Below are 21,432 nucleotides of genomic sequence, written 5' to 3'. Positions count from 1 at the left end.
TTTATTACAGCGTCGTTTAACCCTTTATTTTTCTCACGATTTTAAAAATTTTTTTACCACCCAGCAAGGCAGCCGGTTCGCTCTCGAAAGAAATACGATTTACGTTTTGTTTTTCGAATCGTGCAGATTCCGCAGGTAGGAGAATTCAATTTTTATCACACTCATCCGGCATACGTCAATGAATTATTTTACGGAAGAATACAACAGCTACGCAGGGATGAATATAAATATGAACAACCGATGCATGGATGGGGAGAAAAACCGTGGTCGAAAGAGTTGCAGAGGCGATGGTGAGGAAATGAAATAAAAGAAACGCACGAGCGTCGAAGAAGGATGGTTATTAATGCACCGCAGGTCCATCGGTGGGTCGAACGCGACTGACTGTACATACGATATGACTTGAGAAAAGGTCGAGCTATGGAAAGGAATCGGGCGGTCGTGGCCTGTGGGGAATTTTTCCTTTTCCCGTTCTCTCTTCGTCCTTCCCTCTCGGCGGCGTTGTTTCTTCCATTTTTGACGAATTGTATCGCGTAATGTATTCGTGACGCGTTTTCAGAAAGGGCAAACAATCGTTGAAAATTTAACAATCGAAAGGTTCGCCCAGATCGAGGTCGAAGCCGTAACAGCTGCTTTGCCTCGCCTCTCGTACCCTCCATGCATCGGCGTCCGCGAGACGAGGAAACGCCGGGAATAATTCAAAACCCGCAGATAAACACCGTGCGTAAGCCTGCGTGCGAACCCCGTAGAAAAAAAATAAAAATAAATAAATAAATAAACAAAGTAAAAGAGAAAGAGAAGAAAGAACGGAACGAAAACAAATCAAACTACCTTGAAACGCGGTTGAACTTCCCGATGAGATCGAAGGAAATTGCTGACACAGTCCCGCCAAGCTCGACTTTTTCCGGAAACGAAGCTGCGGAGAGAAGGAGAAAAAGAAGCACGAGGATCGAACCGAGGACGAAAGTCGGCTGTGAATTATTTTTAAACGTTTGATAGCTCGTTGAAAATCGAAAAACATAGTTCTAGGTAGAAAATGAAAATTAGTTTTCTACCTGTTACCGGAAAGTATCGTATCCGTTATTATTCTTTCTCGTTACGATCGCTGTTACTAGATTTTCTTGCAACTGTTGCGAAAATTCAATGCTCGTGCAACGATAAATTGACGTTAAAGCCTTGTTTGACTAAAAGAGTAGAGTAAACCTCAGAAACTGATTTTGCGTTGCAATTACCAAAAAAGGATCGTCAATAGCGCAAAATGGTAACTTGTACCTCGTTTTTCGTAATACCAACAATATTCAAACACTTTTTTTTTTTTAAATAATACCTGTTTTACTGACTTTTTCTAGTTGCTGTATCAAATGAAATTTTTCTCAGTGTACGAAGGTACTTGCTGTTTCTGATTTCACGTTTTACCCGTTCGAGAGAGTTGGACGAGTCATGAATCGGGGTCAAAGTTCGAGGGGTTGAAAGCTTGTTGAACACGAATCACCGCGTGATGATCCAAATGCTCGTTTCGACGATTAAAGAGCTTTGGGCTGCGATCGGTGCAGCACTTCGGCAATTTGCCCTTTCGGAACTTTGAGCGTCGGGTTTCGGACGATTCAAAACTTTGACGCTTCGTCAAAGTTTGATTTCCTAACTTCAAGTTTCCCCCTCAAAAAAATCCGGAATTTCGCGCTTCCGAAACTCATCAAATTCGGAATTTCAACCCGGCTCCAAAAAACCAGGACTTGGATAAAATCGTTCGTTCCGTACCTAAAGCCGAGCCTGAGCTGTGAACGGCGGACTTAACGATCCCGGAAAAGCTCGGGACTCGGACACGCGTCGCCTCCCGTGTCTCCGCTCCCTGAACCGTGACGACGCTGATCGTCGAGGGCCTCGAAGGGCGTCGGTACGAAGGAGTCTCGAGGACCCCGAGACTATTTGTCGGCCCCGGGACACAAACGAGCCTGTTTAGAGCGGCTCGGATCGACCCCTGACAGTTCTATAAGGTCGGCATCCCCTCGCCTCGTATCGAATGTCTCACTCCGAAAGGCGAACTCCTCACTTTTCACTCTTCGCTAAGTAAGCCGCCGATCCCCAAAACTGGGCGCTCTTCACTTCGCGTTTAAACCGAACTACGAGCGTGATTGATTGCTCGGATAGGACCCCGACTTTATTCCGAGGACCGAACGCTCCCTGATGGATCGGATCGCCTTTTCGCTGCATCCTCTCTACCCGTGCTCAATGAGCTTTCTCATACTTCTCTTTTTCTTTATCGCTTTGACCGATTCGATATCCCACGGGAAATTTTACCCGCGGACTGCAGATCGGACGATTCGTAGGTGGAATCTTTTTTTTTTCCCTTCCTTGTATCAATGATTTCTCAACTACTTTGCAACGTTACTTTTTACTCTCATAACAGACAGACGTGTGCATGCGAGTAATATGGACGATAATAACAGCGACGAGTTTCGAAAATTTTTTTTATTTTTTCTTTCCTCCTCTCTCGAGCGACGAAAAACTCGAGTTCGGAGAAAAAGAGGAGGGTGAAAATCTTCTCCCTCCAGCTTCGTGGCTGCAGATTCGGGGGTAAATTGAAAAAGTGTGCCAGCCTGCAAGGGGTGGAATATCTCTCCCCTTATAACGGGATATGCCCGAAGCAGGTGTATGTATTACACGGATCGATGTATATATAGATATATCCAAGCGTGTGTAACGCGGCCGGGTTTTCACGTCGTCAGAAAAAGCTTTGCATTGATGAAATTGTATAATGTCACATAAATCGCATCGCGTTTATCTAGCGCGCAGGGCAATTTTTTTTCATCCCCATTTTATTTTTTAATACATCCTATTTTTACGATACATGCCTGCTTCTCCAAAGCCGAGCCGTCGTCGTCGTCACATGATAAAAAATGAAAATAAGTCATACAAACTTTCGCGTTTTCACATATTCCAAAAATGGAAGGTCAGTCAATCGTTTGAACTCTACACACGTGGAGGCATAGCTGAGGTCGGGACTTTTTTAAACGAATGAAACAATTCACTGGATGAGTTATTCGTTTGTCGGTTAAAAATAAAAAAAAAAGTAAAAAATAAAATTCCTCGCCTATCGCGTGAAAGTTAATGCATAAGCCGCGCGGGTTGTCAGCGTGAACCGTTAAAATAATTTGCTGGCTCTCTCTCCTCGGTATTATCTAAAGCGTCCAAACCACGCGGCGACATTACAAGTTTTAAAATGCACTTAGGCAACGGATACGTTATATTTCCCGGTACACGTACGCGTGCATGCTTCAAGCCGCAGGTGAGAAGCCCATATGCCGGGCATATTTTCAACTCTCGAGGAACTTCGGGCGTTTAATGACCGTGTAGATGTTCGCATGTATGCGTATATAAGGCGTGCGTTGCATATGCATAGGTGAGTATCGTACAGGAGACCCGTTAACCGGTGTATCGATAAGAGTTGAAAACTATTTATTACTCTCGGACCGCCCGTTCGATATTGTTTATTACCATATTTCGAAAACGCACCGCCCGCGCGCACAAAGCTCTCAGGCTTTTCGAACAAATCACCCGCAACAGTACAGATTTTATAACAAAGAGAAAGGAGAAAATATAAATATAAATAAAAAAAAATTTCGAGAAAAAAATTCCACTCACACGCTACGATCTACATTAACAACGCGCATAAATCCCTTTCTCTCTGGGGAAAAAAATACACCCTCGAATATGTTACATATGTACATACATCCAGGTATATGCAGACACACACGCATCTGTATATACTCGTACATATATATATATAAATACTTTCCCGGTAAAAATTCAGCGGGCGAATTTTTCGAGGGTTTTTATCTTCCAGTTGCTGCTTTTTTTTCTCTGATTTCGTTTTTTTTTTTTTTTTTTTTTGTTTTTGTTTGTTTTTAACTCCGCGGATTGAAGGGCTTGGATTCGAGGGATGATAAATTAACATTGCTAATTCAGAGTGTTAAGTCTGGTTATGAACGTTGATGGGAACGAATAGGCGTTTATGGCTGTATAAGCATTGGTAGTTGAATAAAACTTTTTTACGTTATAGGTAGGAAAAATGAGGCGTAACTTTACTAGGAGATTTCATTACGCGAAAGTGTGTTGGATTATTTAGAAATTTCATTCAATTCAAACGAACTTTTCCCCGAGTCGATTTTCTACTCTGCATCTCTGCGTGAATATTTTCAAATTTCTAAGGTCACGCCTGGTGCGCACGTCACGTGGGTTAGAAAAGGGGCATCCGAGATTGGGGCACCTAATGATTTCCTCCAGAACTCGAGTTCCCGCGGTGGAACTTAACCAGCGATGATATAACTTAATTCGAACCGAATTTCCTGCTGATAAGCCCGAGCAATTTGTTTCACTTTGACGTCTCTGACCCCGTAAAGGTTACTCTGAGACGGCTCTAGATCAAGAGAGAAACTGTAATAAGCTTTGCGCAACGGTCCGGGTGCCCCGATAGAAACGTCTGTTATGCTCCAAGGAGCGGTAGACCGGAACAACATTTTTCTATGTAAGACAAACCATGAATATGATGGATTTGTTGGATTTATCGAAAGGGATCCGCTTAGTGATGTTCAGCCTTAGTTTATTCTGTTGCCAATTAGACTGTCTTGGTTTCTTTCCCCCCCTCCACCCCCCTTTTTTTTTTTACCCTCCCAATTTAATCACGAGATAGTCGCATATCGAATCTTCACCGGATTAACATGGAAAAATGATGTTATAATCATCTTGAAATGATTTCACAATCCAGTATATTATTTGTTCGACTTCATTCCACGATGGTTTCAATTTTTTTTTTTTTCTTTTGGATAATCAGGTTTTTTTTCCTTTAGTATAAGCTTGTTGATACAGATTTCTTGTTTTTTCAGCAGAAAATTTTTCATGCTGTGATTTTTTGATATCTTATCTTTGCTATTCAGCGCGACATTGAAAGTTTAAACATTTATCAATGTCAACTTGGTTATTGCTCAGTGTGATACTTGCTTTAATAGAATTGACGGTCGAGTATGAATTTTCGTTCCGTTGTCACCCTGAAAACTCAACGCGCGGATAAACTTACCAGCTTGACGAATCGGTGAATGTGCCATCGTGAATTATGTGATGTATTTCTTATACAGAGTGAATTCCTGACGAGTAAAGACTACGTTGTCTATTGGGGCTTAATGCGCTTGCGATATAATCGGAGATCGTTTGTTTATTAGGCTGAACAACCAACGGAAATTCGACGATTGATATTTATACGGAATCCAACCGTCAAAACTTTTGCGATTAGATACATAGCGGCTAACTGTTACGTAAAAAATTTCAAATTTCCGATGGCTGGTAAAATTCAAAGTGACGAATCTAATAAGGTCGACGTAAATTCAAAAATTTATTTGATTTTGATGAAACTTTGTGTTCCATGGTTTTTAGGCTCACTGATTACTAATCTGCACGCGAAATTGAACAATCAAAATGGCGGATGCAATATGGCGGCCAAACAAAAACAACTCGAAGGCAAAATTTTTTGACGTGTATTAAGTTTGTGTAAAAATTGGCATTTGGATTTTTATTGCAGATTAGGAGAAAATGCTTTTTGTTCGCGGGTAAAAGTACGGATCTCGACCATTTAGACCAAATAGAAATACTTCAGGGACCACGTGGAACCAAAAAGCTCTAGAGTTGGCGCCAAAAAATGGTTTCACATATAAAAAGCTGCTCGGTACGGTCGATGAAACAAAGTGAAGAATTGGTAAACGGCACGTTTCCGTTCTTCCGTTCTCTAACTTTCAATTCGCTCACCTGCGGCTCATCAGCCGTGACGTAAGATCATATATCATATCTACCGATCTCGCGTAAGTGAAATACCAGCTGGTGAAAAACCTGAGTATAAAAAAAAAAAAAAATAACGTACGTCGGGTAGCGTGCGTATCGGCATCTGGTATCAATAATGCAGTCCGCGCAGCAACACGCGGATGGATCTCACTCGGTGCGAAACAAACCGGTAAATAATTCATCGATGGGTTGAAGTTTTTGGGGTGAAAGTTCGACTGAAATTTGGGGGAAAGATTGGCTCGGCACGGTACGCGGCGTGAGAGCAGAACCACTTGGGCCCTGGGGCTGCGAATTCGAGTGGCTGACGTCGCCTCGTAGGGTGGAGGAGGGCCTGCCTACGCCGGGGGTAAATCCGGACTCGCGTTCCTCCCGGAAACGGGGATCCGAGCCGAAGATTCGAACCGCGCTCGGTTAATTGGTTAATAATTCAGCAGCTACGAAGCACAATAATTGGAACGCGGAGAACCCCGATAATCTAACAACCGGTGGATCAAGTCCGCCTCCGTCCTTCTTCGCCCACGCGTAGAGGCTCCCATCATTATTTTATCGCTAAGCTCCTCGCGTGGCGTATATCCCTCGTATTCTCCTCGAACTAGAACAAACCGACTTGTCGTATTCCAAGGATTTCACCTCAAGTGGGTGCCGTCAAGGATGTTGGGTGAATCGAAAGTTGGAGAAGAGTGAAAACAAGGTGGGAGTCAAAACTTGGAGGGATCAATGTTTGGAAGAGCCGACATTTTCGAAAATCAACATTTCGAACAATTCATGTTCGATTTATGTCGGACATTTCAAATATTGATCCTTCCAAGTTTTGACTACCAAGCAGAAAAAACGTTTCAATAATACCCAGTCACATGTTGTTTCCGTCAATGATTTTAAACGTGAACGAAAAAGTAGTCCTGTTATACTTGTATAACGCAACGGGGATGAATCTGGGAAAATTCAAGTAACGCGAGCTGACTTGTCCTCGAGCCTCGAGAATCACATCCGAGGCCATGACTTTGATCGAGAAAAAGACTCTTCGCCAAGTGTCAACTCCTCGAAAAATACTGATTGTTATATTTTTGGTTGGACATCGTTTACGCCTGACTTCTCAGGTTATTGGCGATATTGGCTTCCCGGTAAAGGAAGCCACTTCGGAAATTGATCTTCTTGGCACTCTATCCCGGTTCCGGAGAACGTCTTCCCGTCGGTGTTCAGCGGGGTCTGTAATTGATACGGATGGATTTTCGTAAGGGATCCGTAGACCCGCGTGCGTAGGTAACAACAAGAAATACACGGAAGGTGGTCCTCTCTGAGCGAAGTACCTACCTAACGTAGGTAGTGCAGGAACAACAATGGTCGAGGATCAAATGTCACCGATCATTTGACGATTTATCCGGTCTTCATCAATCTGGCACTGCAAAGGTCAACCCGACCCTTTTCACCCCTGCAGCTCGTTCGTCTTCAGAACGCTCTTCAGCTCTTCGGCAATCCAAGGCCAAGGGTTTCGGGTTATTTATGCGATTACGTCTGTCACATTCTCGCCCTTCACTCGGCTGATCGATGACATCGACCCTCTGCCTTCGAACTGCCATTCCTGAATTCGTGCAACTTGAGCCGTAATCAGGGTCCGACTAGAATTGGGGCATGCTTAAGAATGGATTCTGACAAGGCATGGTGATATTTGGCTTGCCGAACAGATCCATCCTCGAAATCGGGGCAAAGATACGCACGCAGGTCATTGGTTGGCATTTCGATGCGATTTTTCCTTCCACGGTGAAAATTGATGAATAAGAAGAGGAAGAAGAAGAAGAAGAAGAAGCGTAGGCGAAAGGGCAGCTTCTGCCTTACTAGGCACGCCGATAGAGCGCAAGTGTTATGGGTATATGGTGGCGATTATGCGGTCGTTTCATCTGGTTCCGTCTCGATGCACCGCCGGGCAAAACCTGCAACGTCGACAAAGCGATGCTTGCGGTACGAGACGCTGCAACGAGGTGATAAAATCCTCTGAAGGAATTCTCAGGGAATCACCGGGCGCAATGTGCGCACCTCTTGCCTCGTAAATTTACTCCTCAAGCCCCTCGGCCCTGCTGGTGAAACACCGAAGCCCTCTAGCCGTATTTTTCACTGGGCAAATATCCGACATGCAGATCCTCGAGCCTCGGCTGTTGCCCGAAGGATTCAGGGAGTCTCGAGACCCAAGCTTACATTTCCGAGTGCTTCCCAGGTAGCACACTTCTTCGGATGACTGATCGAAGCAGGCGTGGAGTGTCTTCGGTTGAAAAACTTTACTCGGAATTGGCGGAAAGTCAGTGAGACGGTCACTATTCGACGATAAGTCTGAAATCAAAGCTGGGTCCATGAATGTCCTGAGAAACGTTGAGGTCGGGAAAAAGTCGAATCAAAAACTCCAGATATTAGGGTGGTTCTTAAAAAGGTTATTTTTGAATTTAGACCGGCTCGCCCTCCGAATCGGCTTCACACAACTCAAAAATAATTCTCAAATTTTTTCAGATTCTTATCTCAATTGTAACTCGTTCTCCAAAGAGGGTGGATTTTGTTCAGCCCTTTCAGGGGCACAACGAATCTACTGAACGGATTTAGATGTAATTTGACACAAGGGGGTTTCTTGGGTTGCTGATTATGAATCTGAACTCGAAATTTGTAAAATGAAAATGGTGGATTCAATATGGTGGAGTGAAACCCAAAAAGACATTTGATCCCGATAAAACTTGGTACTCGGGCGTTTTTGAGGTCGATGATTACAAATCTGACCTCGAAATTACAAAATTCAAAATCGCGGATCCCATATGGCAATATCAAGTAACTTTTGGTCCACCATATTGGATCCATCACTTTGAATTTTCAGATTTTGAGTTCCTACTCGTAATTAGCAGTCCAAAAAATTCCATAATACCAAATTTCATCTAAATCCGTCGCGTAGATTTGATGTGTCCCTGAAAGGTTGAATGGGGAAATCCACCCTCTTTGGGGCACGGGTTGAAGTTGAGATGAGAATCTAAAAAAAAAATAAGGGATTAGTTTTGAATTATGTGGAGCCAATTTGGGGGGTGAACCGGTCAAAATTCAAAAATGACCTTTTTAGGATCACCCTAATATATATATACAGAACTCACCGTAATGAATATAACAGGATCACCAAAATTTGGTAATCATCGGAGTTTCAAAGTTTCACTTAACTGTTTCCCAACGGAAACCAGTCAATTTACAGTCAATATTCAAATTGTATAGGTATAAGTCAACTATCAGCTTCAAACACGCCCAAGTCACTGACTAGCTCGAATCATTTTCTGCCGGCAGTAAGTCAGATAGATATATCAGTCAACAGTGCGTTGTCACTAGCTTGAACCGTGAACACGCGGCAGCTTTTATACCATAGTCAAAGAGCGAAGCTGTTCGAGTAAATGAATGGGAAGAGAATTATCAAGGGTTTGAGGGAAACTCGATGACATTCAGAGCTGCGTCGCCGAGGGATCAAAGAGTTAAAACGCTTTTGTTCGGTGTTGAGCATTGTGGCTTTAGTTTGATAAATTCCTCTCTTATTGTTGATACACTCGGAAGTGAAATTGCGGAGGGTGGGATCGGCGTTTCCACCATTCGGGTCACCGAACTTCGACACGAACCGGAACGAAGAGGCTTCGACGTCCTTCGCAGTCGCGTTGTTCCCTCCCTCGTAGCATCCTCCGCTTTATCTTTCCTCATTTCCTTTGTCTATTGTCCTCAGCTTGGTCCCTCAACGCGTAGTGTCGTCTTGACATCACCCGAGACCTTTCGACGCCCGCGTTCAGCTCCATCCTCGCACGACGACTTTCCGGAACGTCCCTTTTCCTACTGGTAGCAAACCATCCTCATACCTCGTACGTTGCGGCTCTCTTCACGCTCGCCTGAGCTTCCGATTCCGATACGGCAAAGTGCTCGTCCCGTTGACGACCAGACTCGACGTCACCCGTCAGGATCCGAAACGTCGATGTATTTTTTTGTCGGTCAACTTACAGGAGGAGCTTTTAGGACTTTTCTTAAAGACTCGAGTCTTCTTCCGCGGTTCTAATTCTCCTCGTTTCTTCTCGCGTCTCGTTTTTTCACGCCGTTACGGTGCGCCCGATGTTCGTATGCAGGATACTTTGAAAGCGACGAAGAACGGTCGCTAAGGCCAGCGGCGTGTTGTTTGACTCGACTCAACCGTGTCTTCGGGCTTCCAACGTTTCACTATAATTTTTTATGTACCCCCATATAACTCTCCAACTCTTCGACAACCCTCAGTTACAACGGCTTACACTCCTAGAGCGTTCCTCGGCAATAGCCCCGGGCACGAAATTCACGCGTGCTCGTTGCACGTTCAACGTAACCGAAAAATTACCCGCCAATATAAACTCGTTCATATTTCCTCGTTATTGAACATTATAGCCGCAAACGATTCTGACATTTCTAACTTTGAACTTACCCTTCAATGAGATTTAAATTTACTCGTTTCCATCTCTGACGTGTAACGAGTAAAAATAGCGAAAACGCTGAAGAGAGAAAGAAAATTAGGCTTTCGTTAACACTGCACACGAGTGGCACTTAAAGGTGGGCGTTACGGTGTGTGCTCGGTATCCCTTTAACACTGGTGGCGACGGGGGGGAAAGGGGTAAGAAGGGGAGGGTGGGGGGGTAGAGGAAATGAATCACCGTGGAGGATAGCGGGCAAAGTACCCGGTAGCCAAGCCGAGACGCCGTCATAATAATTTTTACGAGTCCGAAATGTCTGGCCGCATTACCATAATCTCTCGGCACAGCCAGCCGCTCAGCCACGGGGCCGGGGCGACGGCCGAGGACGAGGACGAAGACCAGATCGAGGACCGCCAGGTACCAGCAACAGGCCTGTGTCCCAGACAGACGTTCCCTCCCAGCAGCCGGCGTCAAAGGTATACACAAAAGTTCAACGGACTTGTAATTAGGGCTTCCACCTTTTCGTTCAAAAGGATAGACGTACTGTGTGCGAAGCGAGAGAAAGAGAGAGAAAGAGAGAGAGAGAGAGAGAGAGAGAGAGAGAGAGAGAGAGAAGAGGAGAACGAGACGCGTTAATATTTTTTCCCAGCTCTTCTCTGTGCCTCTGTTTCTCATTCCCTCGGAGATTTTCATTATTTTTTCGCAATTGAAATACCTACCTGCGTACTTTGGTTTTCCTTTTTCTCTCTGTCTTTCTTTGTTACTCCGCTCCTTTTTCTTTCGTTTAGTCTGGGGCTAAAATTTTAACAAACAAAAAAAAGAAAGACGAATAACGTTTCGTCATTTTCACGGTCAACAGCATGGCAGACTCGTGAAATTTTCGTTTCTTATATTCTATTACGAGAGCTCCTCTTTCGCTATAGAGATATCGAATTGCTTTAATAACGACTTGAGGAGGGGATGGGAATATTAAAACGCGGACAGAATCAAATTGAAAGATCCGCAGAGTCAGCCGAAACCCCGAGAGCGTATAACTCCGTGGCCTGTCTGATCCCACCGCTGTCACCAATTTTATGTTACGTCGTAAAGAGTATTTCACTCGCTACTATATTATTGAATTACGATCCTAAAGATGGAGCGGTCTGAAGGGCAGACTTCGTACATACCTACCTGCTTCAAGATCGAGTCACGGGGTTCGTACAACTATTAAATTCCCCCCCCCCCCCCCCCCCCCCAAAAAAAAAAAAAACAAACAAACCCTTCACCACAAAACCCAGGCACGAATATTCTCGATTCAGCAATTCTGGGCAAATGTCTGATCACCTGGCTGGAATTTAGGGTTGTCATGCCCGTTTCTATCTCACGTTATTGCGAACAATTCCAGAAATTTGAGTAGCGGATGGCTGATAATTACAAAACCCATCTCTTAGTACATGTGATATTCATTGACACAAATGCCGAGGTTGACTTTTCGTGGTTCGTTTTCGGTTTTCGGGGGATGGTCGGGGGAATCGAGTTCGGTACGCAGAAATCGTAAAAGAATATCAGAAAATCTTGTACCGCGTGTGTACGATAAAAAGTTGGAAAGGGGCGGGGGCGGAGGGCAGATAAATCTCTTTTATCGCGGGGCGAGAAGAAGCGGCCGTGAAAAGTGTGTCAAATGCAGAAAAGCCGAGCGAGAACCTCGGTAAGTATGGTATAGTAAACGGTTAAGACTCGGGAACGAGTTGTGAGAGATCTTTTATGCAGTCAATAAAACGCTGCTGCTTCGCCGGCCGGTTCCTCCGCCTATTCTCCTCGCTCCTTTTCCCTCTCTCCCTCCGACTCCGTTCTTTTTCCGCCCACTTTTTTTTTCGCTTTCTCTCTCTCTCTCTCTCTCTCTCCTCTTATTCTCATTCTTCTTGTTCTCGCTTCGTTTTATTTATTTGATTTTTTTTGTCAATTTTTTTTAATTTCTTTTTCTCAACCATTTTCCCCCATTCCCTCCTTCGCGAGGCGCGACCACAGGCGACAGTCGCGGTTCGTATAAAGTCAGAGTTCCCGGTACCGCTTCCCGTCGCTTTTCGGGCTGCGGGTTTGCCTTGTATTACTAACCGAAAATTCATTCGTCTTCGGTCCAAAGATCGTAAAAACCACCAACCGTTTACCATAATATTCTAGCGGGAATAATATTGTCCGGTGAGCTTTTTGTCCCGGCGTTTGAAATCGACAAGGGCCACCTTTTCTGACTCGAAAGCATTCAAGAATTCAGATTTTCAGATCTTGCATCTGAATAAATAAAATTTTGACGAATTCCCGGTACATAAATTTTATTCATTCAAAGCTTGTAAAATTTTTCACACAATTTTTCAAATAAAAATCGACGGACGAATTGAAGAAAGTAGCAGTCTCTCAAATACGAGAAAAAAAAAAAAAAAAAAAAAAAAAAAAAACGAAAAGAATAACGTAATTTCTTCGAAAACTCGATTTGCCAAGTATAAAGTTTTCTCCTGTGTTACCTTTAGGTATACTTTTTTCTCAAATACGTAGAATCGGAGGCACGTTCCTTCACGAAAACAGTGCAGAAACTATTCGGCCGCCATACGCTAGCGGGTAAATCGATGATCGAGAAAAACCGAGGGGAATAAAAATGTCTCGCGTGTATCTGTAGCCGAGAGCGTTGGAAGAAGTTGTTGAAGAAGCGAAAAGGAGAGGAGAGGAGAGGAGAAAAGCGGGAATAATACGAGCGTCGCTGCTCCAGGGACAGTTTTAACAGGGTGACGAGTGTCCTAATGCAGCGCAGATGTGCGCATCTCACAAGCATGCAGCCTCACCCACACACAGACACGCAACTTCTGCTATATATTAAAGTTTCATTTGGTCCACGCGGCCTGTTTGACTCGTCGTAAAATGATACCAGCTCATTTCGAACAGACATCATACGCCGCAGTTTTCCCGCTACTCTCGGGTGGTGAATTTTAAAGAAAGATTCGAATGCACAACCTGCGGACTATAAGCCGATTTCCGAGTCGCTGTTACCGACGTTAAAATGCTGCCCGATTTACGAGCTGCAAATTCTTTTACGCTACATTTACGGCACCGCACTGACAATGAATCTTATATACACCTACCTACGGATGTCGGTCGAGGATTATTGCTGCTCCGGTCTTTCACTAGATTCACAAGTTTTTACGACAGCTGCTAATTTCTTAACGTTCGTGAGATGTCGCTATGCGCAACGCTAGCTGCTGATAACGCAGGTCTGAAACCAAAAAATTCCACTGGTTTTTTATACCGTTTCTCTGTAGATTTTGACTCACTGAAGCCGGGGAAAAAAAACGCAAAAAGTTCGATCATGTCAGGTTTTTTTATCGAACTCGTGTTCGTAGTTTCGATTAGAGTGAAACTCTCGTTTAACTCGAAATCTGGTATCCTAGTCTTGATTCTAAAAATCCTATGCAAAAGTGATTTCTTACTTCCATTTCATATGTAACTGAGTGTGACTCAAGAATATATAGAAACAGGGAAAGAGAAAACGGATTGCGGAGAATTCGGATTTTCGGAGATGTGTCAAAGAGAAGAAGGAAATGTTTCGTAGGTGAAAAGAATGAACATGGGATGTTGAATACATTTCATAAAGAAATTGTTTATTTAATTTTATTAGAAATATTGTTTAGTTCATTTTAATTAAATGGTGTTTATTTCATTATTATTATACTTTTATTACGCAAACACCTTGTATTTTGCTAGAACACCGTATACACGATGGAGGGTAATGGAAGTCATTGTTGGATTCAGCACACTGGAAAACGTAATATTTACCAAAAACGTCCCATGCAGCTGAAAAAAATAATCTTTCTCGCAGATCTGTGTAATTATCGAACCATTCTTGTAAAAGCCTGAAAAAAATAATGCAATTCGAAACATGATTACTTTGTGCTTTTTGACAGAAAATTTAATTATGTTATCGACTCGTGTTCTCCCGCGTCGAATTTCACTGCGCGAATAAAGGGTGAGATATTTCGCTTACTAGGAGTAGTTTGCTTCCGCATCTCAAGGCTCGTCTTCCCGAATTTGTCCGTCAGGTTGTCGTCGTGGGGTTCAAGCTGGCTCCGACAGGCATCAAGGTCGCGTCTTCATCCCCGATGAGCCTACGGCGAAGCAAGTTAATTCCTAATTAACAAATAATTAATAATCATCGCGTCGGTTTGGCGGCCAAAAGGGGTTGGAGGAGGGTAAACTAAACCGGAAATCGGTTTCTACGGCTGCACCTGCGACTGGATTTAAGACCGAATTAGTGGTTCAGATTAGAATCGGCTTAAGAAAGCGTCGTTATCGTTTTCGTAAGTAAAAAGTGACAAAGAAAAGAGCCGAGATCCGATCCTCTCGACGTTAGAAGCCATTTTGGATCTTCCAGGGTTACGATTCTAAAAGCTGACTGGCGACGTAAAAAGGTGTCGGACGAGTCGGAGCGAAAAATAAACCGCACGTGAAAGAAGAACGTTCAAAACAATCCCCAGACTTAAGCTTCCTTCGAATATCGGTTAAATTTTGTCAGTTTACGAATGCGGAATGAAAGCTCGAGTGAAATTCGTGCTTGGACGCCCTCTTACCTGGCATAAGAAACCGGTACTCGGTGAGAATTATTATAAGAAGTTGAGAAAACGGTTCGAGGCAAGTAAGGAAGGGGGATGGACGGATAGACCTCTCTAGAGGGAATTGATTTACGAGCAATAAAAGGCCGGTAATAATGGTGTAGATTAGACTATTTGTGTCGTCGGCAGTTAAAAAATACATCATCCAAGCCAGCGTGGAGTCGGAATCGCTCTAGCGACGTGCAGCCGCCGCCTCTTTCGACGCTTGACGAGCGGGATAAGGACGGAACGAAGGGATCTGGATATAACTTTGACGCTGGAACAGTTCGCCTAAGTGCCCCCGACTACCAAGCCGTCTGCACGCTCCGTGAACGAACGCGTATAACCACCACCGACACCGACGCGGGGGGGAAAACGAGACCCAGAAACGGTGCCAACGCGCTGCAGCAGCGAGCTGATGGCCATGGTTAAGCGCCTCGCCTCGCCCTGCAGCCCTCAACCCTTGGCTATAAAATCCAGATAAAGGGCGAGCGTGTTTAGGGAGTAATTCTTGTCTCCCCGTTGCAACTTCGTCCCTTCCTCCTAACGCGTAATACCAGCGGTCCCTGCAGGGGGACCAACGGCCCCCGATGACTTCGGATATCCACGGGCCTCATGTGTCTACAACGCTCGTGAATTTTACTTGGATTGCCGTAGGATTAACGGGTCCCGTGCGGGGCTCGGTTATATACGGAAATCAGTTCTACAGAGCAAATGTTGTACAGAGTGCTTTCTACAGACTCGTTTCTGTACGGATATATTTTCCTACAGAATTCGAATTCGAGATTCACATCAGAAATAAATCTGCTCTGAATTATTCTACAGGAGAATCGTTTCGCACAATATTTTATTTGCACAATATTTTTCTACAGAAAGAAATTCGAAATTCACATCGGAAATAAACTTGCATGAATTATTCTACAGAATATTTTTTATGTAGAATAATTCATGCAGGTTCATTCTTGACGTGAATCTGAATATTCCTGCAGAAACGATTCTATAGAACATTTGCGCCGCAGAATCGATCCTTCTCCTTTGTCAGACACTATAAAAAATTGGCGATGTTAAAATTGACCAATTGTTGCCGGGATAGGCTACTGTAGAACAATTTTTGTCGTCACTTTAGAGCTTGAACGTCGGAACGTCGAAATCTGGAGGAGCATTATCGCAGCAGGGAAGGTATCTTGGCTGTATTGAGTAAAAATTGACGATTAAAAAAGAGAAAAAAAAGAAAGAAAAGAAAAGAACATTCGCGTTAAATATATTCGCGAAACGAGTACGTGGATGCACTAACTTACTATAATCGCCATAAATGTCACGAAAAGCATGAGAATAATTCCTCGTTACGTATTTTTTTCTTATCAAGTATAATTTTATGCGAATCGATACAAGCGATGCCCGATGCCCGCTGGAAACGCGCTAAACGAGCCAAGATCCCGAGAGGAACGGTGCAAAAGTTGATTGCAAAGAAATGTTATACCGGGAATAAAAATGGAAGGATCAAAAATAACGGCGTCGAAGAGCGAATCGCGTGGGTGGTGGTATAGCAGTTTGGTTAATCTGTCCGAGGTGTCGCGGTCGCATAAACAGCTCAGGAAGGACACGTGTACGCTTTAGGGGGAGAGAATCGAGGCGGACGAGGGTGACGAGAGAGTGAGAGAGAGAGAGAGAGATGAGAGATAAGAGAGAAGAAGGGAGAGATACGAGCAAAAAGAGAGGCGGCCGCATAGATTATGCCCGTTGAGACGCGGTGATAAAAGTTCAAAGGAAGATACGCGCGACGAGTTTACCCGACTTTGAACTACGTCCGCGGACCGAGTTTTGCAGAACTTGTCAGTTTTGCGGCCGGTGGGTGTAGAATATACGAAGACAAGCCGCAAACACTATCGACGTTCGGTCGAAACGCTGCGGAATATTGATTTCCGCGACAGAACAGTGTAAAAAGAACCGTGTTGTATTAGTCCGATTAGTACAAATTTTTTTTTTTTTTCTTTTGGTTGGTAAGCTTGTCTGAAAAGTTACTGTACCGCGTCAGCCATATTGGATTGGATTTAGTCGATTGTCAGTTGTCTAAAAAGGTTACATGTGTTTTCGTAGGATCGGTGATTTTGAAAATTGATCAGAGAATTTGTTGCATCAGCACCCGCTCACATTTTCTTACTTGTGAAGTGATCCTTTCGCCAAAAACAACATTGTAACGATGCCCCAGCCTCCATATTGAAAAACAAAAAGGAAGGGAGCCTTAAAGGGCCGTCGTCTTCCAAGCATATAGATGAGATTGAAAACGCATCGCTGAGCGAGCTAAAAGCTAACCCAAAATAAGAAAAAAAAAAAAAAAAAAAAACGAGTTCCAGAAGTGTTTCGGGAATTGAAAAAAACCGCTGGCATTAGTGTACGATATATAATAACATTATTGTAGAGAAATGAGTAAAATTCTTTCGAAAAAACGAAAATTCCTCATAACTTAACTAACCTCAAAAATTATCAGCACGCGTTACGTAGCGTGCATTCCGGTGCAAGCTGGACAATACCTGCATCACCGCGATCCCGTCACGCGCTTTAACTTGCATAAATAGTGCAGCTGTATATTCTCGCGAACGGTAAAATTTATGCAGCACATGCATGCATGCGACGACGAGGACGAGGCGAATCGCGTTCCGCACACAATTGCCAATATGTACACGGGGATACGATTCGTGAATCATAGATGAACCGATGCCCGGCGAAGAAGCGCTGATAGTCAGTCGTTAAAGTTTTGCCGCAGACCGAGAAAAAAGAAACGATCGGAAGGATCGATTTCTTTCCTTTTCGTCTCTTATGCACCATGCAAAAGAACCGCCGTCCCGGGTTTGTTTCGGTTTTCTTGTTTCCTTTTCCACGCGCGTCTCTGTGTGAGAGTGATTTTTTAGCTTTCTTTATTTTCGGGTTGGTTGGCTCTTCGCCTCTTTTACCTTTTTCTTCTTCATCCACTCGATACCCAAAAAAGAAACGAAAAACTCGCGGCCGCACCGACGAAGAGATGTTTATGTTATTCTTGGACTGAGAAAGTTTTACATCGAACTGATTCTCGTAACGGTTTGCATCCGTTCCTCCTGCCGATAAATCGAGACGTGGGTTTATTCAACTGGACCACCATGTATATTAATGTATACGCGAACTGTCAATCCATGCTTTTTGGCACTGCATCATCGATGCAAGGATTTCACCTACTTTATCATGACCCGACGAACGATATTTTCACGTGTAGAATCGCTTCTTGCAGCTCACGTTAACCGATCATCGTATTACAGGACACAATCTTTTTTCCGATTCAACGTTCTTCGGTACAACAAGAATCGTTTCATTCCATTCATCAACGAACGTGATACCCTGAACTCACTACGTAATCAATATTTACATCCGTGATTTCACGCATCGGAAGCAACGGTGTGATTCTCGAATGAGGGAAACATGGACCGACACCAAAACAAACACAATCGCCCATCACTCGTAGCTCAACGTTCGTAGCAGAAGTCAGACCTGAAGCTGGGCTAAACTTAGTGCGTCGTGAAGTTGGCACACTTTCTGTCTGGAAATTAAACAATCCACACTAGTTGAACCTTCATTCAATGTACATTGTAGTGCTGTGATTACTTGTTCAGTGAATGTGAATCTCGTATGGTGCAAGGTGTTATTATTTCGGTTGGTTGGTGACAGTGTGACTCGCATCTTTGGCCAGTGGACGATGGATCATGGAAGCAGGAGAGTTTGACGACCACGTTATTCAAGGTAATCATAAGGTAGTCTAGACAGATTTTCTTGACTTGCAAGTGGGAGTCGATCCCTGGAATGTATAAGTTGATGTACCCAGTGATTCACACCCGTTAAATGTCACCGTGTAAATCCTTGCTGGATTAGGATTTCTCTGAACGTTGCTGCCGCCGCTGCTGCTGCTGCTGCTGCTGCAGTTGCAATGATCGTTCGAGTCGGATGGACGAATTTTCGGAAGATCCTCGTAAAATCGGGTGATTCATAAGCCGTATATCTTGCCAACGATAATCTGCAAGCCCGACAAAGAACGCCTTGCAACAGAGTTCGAAGTGGGAAATTCGTGATTTCTTACCGTCCCGGGAGCCAACAACAACTTAACACGATTCTCGTACATCCCGGTTGTGCTCACGTCGCGCATTTTATTTATCAAGACACTTTACGGCCGAACCGAGTCGAGCTCTGAACTCGTCTCAAAGTTACGAGAATCTGCCGAGTAAGCTCGTCAGTGTGGTTGATTTCCATAAGAAGGATATCCGTAGACCTTCAAGAATTTTAATAGTATTACGCTATTCGAACGCTTTATCTTTTCTATAATTATACTTCCCTCGTCTAATGACCACAAGTAGAGGACAGTAATTATCACAGTTCCGAAAGCCTCGTTGAACCTCAAGAGACGCTTGGCCACGTCCTTGAGAGTTCAAAAAATGTATCAGGATAATTTTTACCAGACTATCGATGACTTCCAGCGTCCTCTGAGAAGATTCCCGTTGAAGTATCCCGTTCGTTTCTCTTTCTGTGCAAAGATACTCTGCCTGAAAAGAGACCGACTTGTCAATCACGTTGCAAGGTGATCGACCCTTTTGGTGTCCTCTGCTGTTCAGGACAGTTTCAAACTTGGACAATTGAAGTTGTAGTATTGCGTTTCAGTCTCAGCCTGCATGGTATACACACCGAGTAATTGTCCTTTTCCCCTTCTTGTTTGCTTCTCCCGGCGGTTTCCAGAGGTCAGAAAATAGACCGCAGACCAGCTAACATACTACCTGCAGTGGCTGGTATTGTCACAGCAAAACGATGTCTCTTCTCGTCCCTTACCCCCCCCCCCCCCCCCCCCCTCCCTCTGCTTCTGTACCTAGCCTAGAGCCTGACCCCCCCAAGGACTTCGCGAGGACCCCCCGCGGACAACTTGATTGAAATCCGGCCCAAGGCAGCGTGGCTAACGTGATCTTACACCCAGCCAGCCGTCGGTGTAACAAGGGAGTGTCACGCCACCGCTGACATTGTGTACATGGACACGCATACTCTCTCTTTCTCCCCTCCCTCCCTCTCTCTCCCGCTCTCTCTCTCTCTCTCTCTCTCGCTTTTGCTTCAGCCCCCCCCCCTCCCGTCAGTCGCAGTTAGTTTGTTTGACAGCGAAAATTTCCACCTCGTCTCTCTGAGTTGTTCCTGAAAGACTGATTGCTACAGTTATCGATTTTAGTGACACACAGTGATCGGGACGGGGCTGCGAATTGAGTGGGTACGTTTTTTGGACGGTTTTTGGAATCAGGGGATGCTTTAAGCGAGTGAAATTTTAACGCGGAACGGGTGGAGGTCGAATTTTTGAAAGAGTTGAAGGTCGATGGGTCGAAATCCTAAAAGTCAAATTAACGAAAGTTCGAAACGTAGAAGGGCTAGTACGACAAGCTGTGTTGTAGAAGAATAAAAACTAAGAACGCGAATATTTGGTAATTAATTAATATCGAAAAGAATTCTCAAGAATTAGCGAGATTACGAAGGAAAAAATATCGATTTGACGAAAATATCGAAAAATCAAAAACTCGAAGGGCCAAAATAACGAAAGCATATCAGTTACTAGTTTCAGTTAAAGGAATCTACCAGCACTATACTGTAATTTTGAACTTTTATTTTCGACACATTTTTTTCCGGTTCATTGGCTTTTCAAAGTACCGGCTGCTCTTAATTTTCAAATTCGTAAGTTGACATTCTGTGCTTTGTTCATTCGGCGTACAAACTATTCTGAAAAACCTTTTTCGGATAAAAAACCGTTCGAATCAGTGAACTTTCGATAAAACAGTTATTCGACTTAGTGATTTAGCGAAAGATTATTTTTTTTTGGTTGTTTATCATACACGAATTCGATCCGTTCCTACATGTGAAAAACTGCTGTTGTTCAAAAAACTAATATAATTGTATTATAGAATGTTATACATTACGAATAAGTCGATTGGATTGTTGATAGTTGGGAATAAGATTTGATTTTTAATCATCGGATTGCGATTTGGCTTGGAAATTGTAGTATTTGAAAAAAGAAATGTAACGCGGGATGCTTTTTGAAGTGAACACCAATTTTGAGGATATATTCGAACCGATTATCTATACAAACACTCTGAATGCAATCAATTCAAACGGACTGAAAAACGATATTATTTCTGTTCCGAAACTGTACCGATAGTCAAAATTGTAGACACAGTAACGCGAATGAAAAAATTTTGGAGTCAAAGTGACGCGGCTGGTTGAACGGCTCGAAGTCCGAGGATTTCAATCACTAATGGAAGACAAATTCCTCATTTCCTGCAACGATCTCATTTTCTCCGTCACAGAATTTCGCCTCTCGGATTTGCACTGCTCTTGAAATTAATCAAAGTGAAATAAAATCGTGATTGAAAACCAGCGATAATCCGGTCGGTGCAGGCTTGATCAGTAACGGCAATTCTTTGACACACTTGATACAATTGCGACGGATTCTTGTCGAGGCGAAAATTGCCGCACGCGAGAAAGTCTAGCCGTTCGGATTGCCGAGGGATCGATATCGG

At 43.8% G+C, this 21,432-nt stretch overlaps 1 protein-coding gene across 1 annotated transcript in view; it reads left to right on the top strand.

The window, feature by feature from the left end:
• Nucleotides 1-10,568: 10,568 nt before the first annotated feature.
• The window catches only part of LOC124224863 (MAP/microtubule affinity-regulating kinase 3-like), a 171,569-nt gene continuing 160,705 nt past the window's right edge, over nt 10,569-21,432 (top strand). Inside the window, exons 1-2 of the mRNA XM_069138195.1 lie at nt 10,569-10,673; nt 18,566-18,637. Of these exons, the coding sequence (XP_068994296.1) occupies nt 10,569-10,673; nt 18,566-18,637 (177 nt within the window). The remainder of the gene's footprint in view (nt 10,674-18,565; nt 18,638-21,432) is intronic.

This window comes from Neodiprion pinetum, chromosome 1 (genome assembly GCF_021155775.2).
Source record: "Neodiprion pinetum isolate iyNeoPine1 chromosome 1, iyNeoPine1.2, whole genome shotgun sequence".
Lineage (NCBI taxonomy): Eukaryota > Metazoa > Arthropoda > Insecta > Hymenoptera > Diprionidae > Neodiprion > Neodiprion pinetum.
Note: the sequence above shows the minus strand (reverse complement) of the source record. Positions and strands in the feature narration are given on the sequence as shown.